Source organism: Prunus mume, linkage group LG2, assembly GCF_029339155.1.
Source record: "Prunus mume cultivar Tortuosa linkage group LG2, ASM2933915v1, whole genome shotgun sequence".
NCBI lineage: Eukaryota > Viridiplantae > Streptophyta > Magnoliopsida > Rosales > Rosaceae > Prunus > Prunus mume.
In genome coordinates, this window is record NC_142699.1 from 15,085,602 (window position 1) to 15,095,413 (window position 9,812).

Consider the following 9,812-nt stretch of genomic DNA (forward strand, 5'->3'; position numbering starts at 1 on the left):
ATATTTTCATTTTAAGCTGGAGAACCCAAAGCCCACTAAAATATTCATGTCCTATATACACCCAAGTAAAGTATCCAACCAAAGTCGCACGCGAAACGTGGGAAGGCGGCTTTTCCAAAACTAACGGCAACCCACTACAAGAGTGAGTCAACCTTGGGTCATGGGCCCTGAGCCGAACGACTTTTCCCCATTCTTTAATACTTTTGCTTTTCCAAGTAATTGATAAAAGTACAGGCGTGTAGCCGAAATACTTCCTCACGACACGTGTTCATAGCTTAAGAGGACACGGAGCCTACAATCGCTGGCTTGCAGGTCACGAAGTCTTTATCTAATTAGATGGTCACTTTGGCTTTCTCTTGCTTCGACGATGTCACAATGCAAATGCAGTGCGGAAAGACAGGTGGCATCGGTGTTTAAAAAGATAACTTCTGATGGGACGCGGTTATATTCTAAATAATTGTAGGTTATTGAAAGCAAGCCAACAACTTCCCATATAGTTGCACGTGACACCACTTATTGTGCGTTTTGAACGTCCAAATAAGAGGAGAGTTGGGAATTCGAATTCTGTGATTTTGCTCTTATGTGTTTGAGTGTTTGTTTGACACCGTTGGATTGCAGCTGGTACGTAAAAGGTAATGGGCTCTCGTATTTTCCGGGGAAAGGGAAGAAGGAATAGTTGAAGGAAGAGAAAAAGAGAAAGTGGGAAAGAAAGTAGAGAGACAGGTGTCCATCTCTGTTGGTATGGCTATCACAAATCACGAACATCAATTCAAAGTCCTTTATGACTACACGGACCTTGCCTCTGCATTGTTGCCGAATGCCAACCCATTACCCAAATATAAATAACATGACGATATATATAATAGAAAAGAAAAGGCATCCTAGCAGCATGCTATGCTATGGACCAACCAATTACCTAAACATGTGGCAGCTTATGGTTTGTTTGGGTTCACCTTTCAATGTGGGGACAGATAAGTGTGGATGTTTTGGATACCAAATTGCGGTGGTGATTGAACAAGCATCAGTTTTGCCAGGTGCGCTGCAAGTAGGTAATTGGTGTCTCTTGGGGAGATTGAGATTGATGAATGCTTTGTGTTGGAGTATTGATGTATGTATGTATGCATGTATGTATGAATATGAATATGATGGGGCTGAATTAATTAGCATACGATGTACTTAATGACGTGGTAATTAAGAAGAATAAGGTTCTTCTTCCTCGGAATATATAAGCGTACTGGAGGCTTCTTTTTAGTTTTGGATTTTATTAGAGACTGCAGTACTCTTCTGTGCGTCTTGTAGCTCAAGAGATATATATGACGAAGGAGATGAACCTGAAGATCAATCATGATTGTCAAGCGGTAAGCAACGGTGGCGCAGCTTCTGATGCCGACACCGTCTCAAGCTCCAGAGTTTCATCTCTCCTGGCCTCCAAAGATCGTGACTTTCTTCTTTCTCCAACTGGAAATCAGGTTCTCTCTCTCTCTCTCTCTCTCTCTCCGTAAATTTCTGTACAGCTAGCTACTACTGTTAAGACCTTTACACCGGAAAAGTTGTTTCAGAGAAAAGTAAACTTGAGTGTTTGTGATGAACAACGTTAACTAATTGAACTTTTGTACTGAAATAGTTGATATTTTCTTTCCGAGTAATAGAGTTTCGTTTTTTGGAATAAAACCTTCAAATTTCATTAAATATACTAATTAAATTGGATGTACGGAACTTTCTAGAATTATTAGTTGCAACTTGCCACAATTTTCTGCAATTCGATTCAATGATTCTGAAATATCGTGCTATTTCTCAGAAGCATAAAATATCGTACTATTTCTCTAAAATAAAATATTACCATAATTGTTAGTTGCAACATATTTTCCCCCTAGATCTTGAAAAACTTAAATGAAAAAACCAGGATTATTTGAGGTAGGTTGAGATAGATTTATATTTGGGTTGCAGATTTATCTTTAACTAGCTTGAATCATCAACATATTTTACTTATTCATATTGACAATAATGATAGATAAACATGGATATTAGTACCAGATTTATTATGAATTAGTACATGATTAATTTTTTTTTGGAGGACATTTTCTATTGAAAATAGCAATAATATACTAAACTCATACACACTCCTAATTCATCTTATAAGTTATAACAAGTATTCATATAGTTTGTGATTATGGGTAGTATATGTGTGTACGTAACGTGCTTAAGTATTATTTTATTTGGTATTTTATGTATAAAAGAAAGTCAGCAACGTTAACAATCCAAAAGAAGAAAAAGAAAAGGAAAAAAAGAAGAAAAAGGGAATTATGAGCCTTGGTTTGGTTGAAGGCACGGAGAGTTGAACATTTGGATTGAATATGATTGTTTATCATTCCTCGTGTATGGGTAGCTAAGGGAAACAAATGCGTACGTAAGTGCATGTTGATGGTGAATAACAGAAAATGTGTTATTAAACAACGCAAACATGTAAATTTTCTGATGCCATTCAAATGTTGTAAAAGTATTTTTCACTTGTTCTGATTGTATTGTAGTTCCCGTTCTCCATGGTTGTTCTTTCTCTTTTTTTATTTTATTTTCTGTCTTAAGTTGGTGGCCGAAATGGTCCATGAAAAACAGACAGGGTTTTGAGCTATGTTAGATTTTTGCAACGTATAGGTTGTTATTTTCTGGAGTATAATTAATGCATTCTACTTTTCTTTTTAATTAAAAGAACGTAATTTTCCACGGCTGAAAAGATAGGGCAAAAAACCAGCGACTTTTTATGTGTAAAATTCACTGTCAATAGGTTCTCATTTTTATCTCGTCTTCTCTTTGAGGGTTAAAAGCGGAAAGTTAATTGTAAACTCGGATGGTATGCTACTATCCATGCGAAAATTCTATGGTAGATGTCACGGGATGCACATGCCAATTGCTATCTTAATCAAAGGAAGATGGGCAACAGCCTCGTTGGCTGTCTATGGAGAAGAACCACTCTAAATCGACATGTGGCACCTTAATTATAACAATTTTGTCCCACATCCACGTTATTGGTATAACACGTGGTCCACTGGCTCCCATCCATTTGTATTTTCCGGTGAAACATCGCTTTCGAGCTTTTGTAGATTCTAGAGCCTCTATCCTGTTCCTTGGTGGAAAAGTTTCGGGAAACTATTCGGTGCTGCGGCAATCTTAGGCTTATTTCACTGCCCTAGTGATGATCTGATCTCATCTGTTCCCTTGTCGGAACTATTCAAGCCCACCATATTCCCATCCATTAATCTGATTATGGTTGCTGATCTCATCCACTTCAATATTTGGCCTGGGAATAATTCTTAAGAATATATGTCTTTCGAAACAAAAGAAATAAGGTCGTATTCAATTGTCCTTATCCTCAATGTATATATTCTCAATTCTATTTAGTATGAAAAAGAAAGAGAAAGCAAATTATAGATATGTAAAGATTCAAGAGCGTTTTGCTTGTGGCAGGTGAAAGTTTGTGATCTTGAGGGGAAGATCATAGGGCTCTACTTCTCAGCCAACTGGTACCCGCCATGCTGGAACTTCAACCAAGTCCTGGTTGGCATCTACGAGCAGCTCAAGAGTAGTGGGTCTAATTTTGAGATTGTGTACGTCTCGTCTGATGAAGACGCCGATGCCTTTAACATCTACCATGGATGCATGCCATGGCTGGCCATTCCCTTTTCTGATTTGGACACCAAGAAAGCTTTGAACCGCAGGTTTGACATAGAAGGCATTCCCAGCTTGGTTATTTTACATCCTAACGATAATAAAGACGAGGCTACGCTGCGCGATGGAGCTGAACTTATTTACCGCTACGGGGTGGAAGCCTTCCCTTTTACAAAACAAAGGTTGGAAGAATTGCAAGATGAGGAGAGGGCGAGGCATGAGAACCAAACTTTGACAAATTTACTAACAAACCACGACAGAGACAATCTTTGGGGTCACCCTACGCCTGAACAGGTAACTTTTCCTTCTGTATATGCATGCATCATGCATGTACCACTGCCTTTATATATAGATAATATGCATGGATGTCTCTGATCTTGTGCATGCAGGTGCCTGTTGCTGCATTAGTAGGCAAAACAATTGGACTCTACTTCTCAGCTCATTGGTGCCGTCCATGCGTTAATTTTACTCCTAGGCTGATCTCCATCTACCAGAAGATTAAGGAGCAAATGCTGGTAGATGGGGATCAAGACGGAGAGGACTTCGAGATAGTATTTGTGTCCAGTGATCGTGACCAAGCATCGTTCGACTCCTACTTCAACACCATGCCATGGCTAGCGTTGCCTTTTGGAGATCCAAACATCAAACAACTTGTCAAGCATTTTGATGTCAAAGGTATCCCTTGTTTGGTAATTTTAGGGCCTGACGGTAAAACCGTGACCAAGCAGGGTAGAAATCTCATCAACTTGTACCAAGAAAACGCCTATCCCTTCACCGAGGCAAAACTGGAACTGCTGGAGAAAAAAATGGATGAGGAGGCTAAGAGCCTCCCTAGGTCGGTGTACCATGGAGGGCACCGGCACGAGCTTAACTTGGTATCGGAAGGCAACGGAGGAGGACCCTTTATATGCTGTGACTGTGATGAACAAGGATCAGGTTGGGCTTACCAATGTCTTGAATGTGGATATGAGGTGCACCCCAAATGTGTGACTCTGACTGTTGCAGCCAATAGCAATAGGTGATTCAGTTAAGCGTTGTGTGTGCGTGCCTTTGTGCTTATGCTACTAATTAAACTTGAGCTGTATTATATAATTTCTGATATTCGTTTGTTAATTAAGATTTGAGGTTGGGATTCCCTTTGAATCAGTTATATATGTCATGCGGTTCTCATTTCTCAAGTAATTAATTGGCACTGAAATTCCTGGGTGTGATCACAAGTACATCTCTACGTGTTCTCTAAAGATTTTTTTGATTTTGTTTTTTTAACAAAAATGCTGGTCATATCACCACCTCTATACCTCTAATAGAGGTGGATTCCATTGCATTGGTGGAATCCACCTCTTCTATTAGAGATGTGATATACAAGGTGGTCATTTCTTTGCCGAAGTCATTTTATAGTGAGGTTCTTACATATAACTCAGGTTTTATCTTTCAATCATTGGATCAGGCCAATCAATTTGATCCAACAACAAACCAATTTAATCTAATAATTAAGAGATATGTCCTCACCTAAAGACTATATACAGGGTCCTATAGAATTCTTGTACCACGGAAAGACTATAATGAGGGCTTAAAGTGAGGAGGTTATTTGAGGAGGTCAAATCTCACCATTAACAAATGTAAAGAAATCATGGGACTTAAATATTTTAAATGTTTTGACGGTCGGATCGATCTCCTCACTTTAATTCCTCACTTTAACTCCTCATTGTAGAAGCTCCCTCTTGTACCATGCCTAGCATTGCTGTTTTTATGAAGGTCACATTACTAGCCCAAATTTAAGTCAATTTTAAAGTGGACGATATACAAAATTCATATTATGGGGCACTTGTTTCGCTTTAATTCTGTGAAGCCCATGGGCCACATTTGTGTATTGTGAACTAGTGTTTATTGGGCCATAGAACTTCAATTCAATTTCATATTCAGATCCAAGTCCACGAAGAAGTTGGATCAAAACGGCGTAGAGTAGAATTTGAGAGAAAGGAGAGGGAGCCATAAAATAGAAAACGCCACGGGAAATGGATTGTGTAAGACTGAAGCGAGAGACAAAATTGGTAACGGTGGGCAGGTCTCCGTTTAGGCATTGCAAAGTAAAGCGTACGCGGGCGAAAAGTGAAGCCAAGTGACGAAGAATGATGCTCAGGACAATCCAAAGGGGAAAAGCAAAGCACAAATTAAATCGCAGCGCAAGAAGCAAACAACTAAATATGCTCTGCTCCTGAACGTGTTAAAACCTGTGAACAAACCCAAAAGCTTCAAACTTTCTCTCTGTGTGTCTCTCTGTCTCTCTCTCTGTCTCTCTCTCTCACATCACAACACATACACATACACAAGAGGGAGAATGGGGCTCTGCTTCACCAGATGTCGATCCCATGACATCCCAATCTCTTCCTCATCGGATTCACCTCCTCCCCACTTCCAGCAAACATCCAATAAAACCCATGCCCAGCACAAGCCAACCCCTTCTTCAAAACCGAACCCTTATGCATCAGCATATAATAATCCAGGCACTTCTTTTGGCAAGACCCCTTCGTCATCTCAGACTCAGATTGGACCCATTCTGGGCAGGCCATACGTGGACATAAACATCTTCTACACCCTTGAAAAGGAGCTGGGAAGGGGTCAGTTTGGTGTCACTCGTCTTTGCACAGAGAAGGCCACGGGCAAAAGGTACGCCTGCAAGTCCATATCAAGGCGAAAGCTCTCGACCAGCAAGGACATTGACGATGTCAGGAGGGAGATTATGATACTTCAGCATCTCACAGGGCAACCTAACATTGTGGAATTCAAGGGTGCTTATGAGGACAGGCAGAATCTGCATTTGGTCATGGAGTTGTGCTCCGGCGGTGAGCTTTTTGATCGGATTACTGCTAAAGGGAGCTACTCTGAGCGTCAAGCCGCTCAGATTTTCAGACAGATTGTGAATGTGGTTCATGTGTGTCACTTCATGGGGGTGATGCATAGAGACCTCAAGCCTGAGAATTTCTTGCTGGTCAGTAAGGAAGAGAATGCCCCTCTTAAAGCCATCGATTTTGGACTCTCTGTCTTCATTGAGCAAGGTAATTATTTACTAATTACTCTGAGGCCCATATCTTTCTGTCTTCCTTGTCTTTGTTTCGATTTCTAGCCTCGCTTATTTCTGCAACTTAGTTGAGTGTTCTTATTTGCGTTATTTAATTAGTTTGTTTAATGATTTTATAAATTGGACTTTTTAGTACTGCAGTATCTGGTTTTCACTGAATTTGAAGAATCAATCATAGTTGTTGCTTTAAAGATGAAGAGTAATTGTCCAGAAAAATCATATGCATGATTGCTAGTTTAACAAAGGTGCGTAGTGTAGAAGAGACTTGACGCCATTGTGGGTCGAGAAGACCAAGTCAATGATGAATGCGACAGACAGGTCAACCAAGTCAATAATTTTAATAAAAAGGAAGAAGACAAACAGAACAAAGAAAACAAGCGCAATATGTGGCGCATCCCCTCATGACTAGATTGGGCAGAGTGAATGAAATACTGTTTACTGGGGTGTTAATTGAATTGTCACTGACAAAAACTACTGTGGTACTTGACATCTAATACCAGAAAAGACGAGAATTTTAGAGCCCTAGTTGTCAACTTATAATAGAGCAGGGTATATATTTAGTTTTTTCGGTCACATGAAGAAACACTCAACACAAATATATTTAATGATCGGAATGACTTGGTAAGCAATTCTCTGCAGGGAAAGTGTACAGGGACATTGTTGGGAGTGCCTATTATGTGGCCCCGGAAGTGTTGGAGCGAAACTATGGGAAGGAGATAGATGTGTGGAGTGCTGGAGTCATTTTATATATTCTTCTAGCTGGAGCGCCTCCCTTTTGGGCTGGTGGGTAAACTTGCATGGCTTCATTTTATGCTGCTCTGTGTGTGTGTTTCATCAACCGATGTTAATTATTTACAGTTTGTTTTTAATCTTAATTCTACGCTTTTGATCTGTTCTGTGTGCACAAATTCTGTTTTAGAGACTGAAAGGGGGATATTTGAAGCAATTATGCAAGGCAAACTTGACTTGCAAAGTTCCCCATGGCCTTCTATCTCTGATTCTGCAAAGGATCTGATCAAGAAAATGTTAACAAGAGACGCTAATAAAAGAATTACAGCTGCTGAAGTTCTTGGTAAGTGCATAATTGCTTGTCCTGTTGCTGACAGCTAACTTGAGTCAATCTAGGGTTCATCCTTGATGTGGAGCACTGAATTGATTGGGAAAGTCATCCATTCATGTCATTTACATTGTGTGTATTTTAACCAGAACATCCATGGATGACGAAAGATGGTGAAGCCTCTGACAAACCAATTGACAGTGCTGTTCTAATTAGGATGAAGCAGTTCAGAGCAATGAACAAGCTGAAGAAACTTGCTCTGATGGTAACTGATCTTAACCATCAGTTCTTCCTCCAAATTTGCTATTTTCGTAATTTTCAGAAGCTAATAGCTTTCCCGGATGCCTACTTTTCCTTGTAGGTAATAGCAGAAAACCTTTCAGAAGAAGAAATTCATGGCCTGAAACAAATGTTCAACAACATAGACACAGATAGAAGTGGCAGCATCACATTTGAAGAACTTAAAACTGGATTGGCAAGGCTGGGATCTAAGCTTAGTGAAACAGAAATAAAACAACTGATGGATGCTGTCAGTACTTGAAAAATCAATCTTCATGCTCAGCTTTTTGATCAGTTGACTTTCCCTCAACATTATCTAGTTACATTTTTTTATTTGGTTTTGCTTTTGTGGTTAGGCTGACATTGACAAGAATGGGACTATTGATTACACTGAATTCATCACTGCTACCATGCATCGCCATAAACTGGAGAAGGAAGAAAACTTGTTCAAGGCTTTCCAGTTCTTTGACAAGGATCAGAGCGGGTTAGTTTACTTGTTTTCTACAACTCATTGTTCATGTGAGATCTATTAATCTATAAATGAATTCAACCCCTGTGAGGAGTGATGATTATTCAAACTTTTAATCATGTTTATGTGCGGCGACGATCAATTTTATTGGAATTAGATGTTCCTCATTCTACTTCTGGTTTGAGCTTGGCAGGTTTATCACAAGAGATGAGCTAAGACAAGCAATGACTCAATATGGGATGGGGGATGATGCTACTATAGATGAAATCATTGATGATGTGGATACTGATAAAGTAATTCCCTTCTGTTTCTGTTGTGTGTTTTTCATCATAGACTTCAGTACTCTGAAATTGACTGAATACTAACTGATTTAAATTTTGTAGGATGGAAGAATCAACTACGAGGAGTTTGCGGCCATGATGAGACAGGGAATTCAAGATTCTGATGATAAACGAAGATAGATTTGAGTTTTACTGATTTGTACCCCAAATCCATCCATATACAAATAAAAAAACTTCCAATGGCAAGGCAATAGTTCCAACTTCTTGCTTCTGCCTGCCTCTCTGTTGTAGGCTTTGGCGCCATTACCTCACTTCTACTTGTAACTCATCAATGTCTATAAATAAAATCAAGCTGTTATTATATATCATGTACGACATCAATAAATTAATAACAATAACAATATATCTAATTTCAGATTAAAATATTGCCTTGCAAGAAACTATTTTCATTGAGTTTGGACATCTAACTATTTTGATTTGCTCCTCTAATAAGACAAAGTAAAAATTTAAGATACATATCCAAAACGACATGTCGCTTAGGCAGAGGCGGCCCATGGGGTGTGCGACCACACAAGGCCCCCAAAATTTAGGGGCCTCCAAAATTTTCCAAGTCAACCCATTAAATTAACTAAAACATGAAAATAAAAATGAAATATTAAATATCACCTCACAACACCGCATGCAAAGCACCAAAACCAAAATTGAATTGAATATTAATTATCAGCAAATTCTACGACTTAGAGAGTAGATGCCCTAATTTAATTTATTTTCCTCTTCCCAACTCTCACGCTGCAACTCTTTTTTTTTTATATATTTTTTATTATGGTTTGAAACCTGTGTTTTCCTCTTTCCAACTCTCAAGCTGCAAAACCATTATAATATTCTTTTCTCTTTTAGTAAGTCTTTCTCACTTTCCTCCATCAAAATAAAGTCATTTCTCTTCAGTACCAGTGTACCACCCTCTTCCATCAAATTTTGGATTGT

General features: G+C 39.1%; 2 protein-coding genes across 2 annotated transcripts; both read left to right on the top strand.

Annotated features, from left to right (window-relative positions):
- Nucleotides 1–803: 803 nt before the first annotated feature.
- Nucleotides 804–4,845, top strand: LOC103321202 (putative nucleoredoxin 2). Its single transcript, XM_008222990.2, has 3 exons — nucleotides 804–1,469; nucleotides 3,463–3,957; nucleotides 4,053–4,845. Exons 1-3 carry the CDS (start codon nucleotides 1,314–1,316, stop codon nucleotides 4,683–4,685), a joined length of 1,284 nt encoding a protein of 427 aa, XP_008221212.2. The 5' UTR covers nucleotides 804–1,313; the 3' UTR covers nucleotides 4,686–4,845.
- Nucleotides 4,846–5,677: 832 nt separating this feature from the next.
- CPK29 (calcium-dependent protein kinase 29) lies at nucleotides 5,678–9,191 on the top strand. Its single transcript, XM_008222989.3, has 8 exons — nucleotides 5,678–6,719; nucleotides 7,382–7,525; nucleotides 7,662–7,814; nucleotides 7,949–8,064; nucleotides 8,161–8,328; nucleotides 8,435–8,562; nucleotides 8,741–8,840; nucleotides 8,931–9,191. Exons 1-8 carry the CDS (start codon nucleotides 6,002–6,004, stop codon nucleotides 9,006–9,008), a joined length of 1,605 nt encoding a protein of 534 aa, XP_008221211.2. The 5' UTR covers nucleotides 5,678–6,001; the 3' UTR covers nucleotides 9,009–9,191.
- The last annotated feature ends 621 nt before the right edge of the window (nucleotides 9,192–9,812 follow it).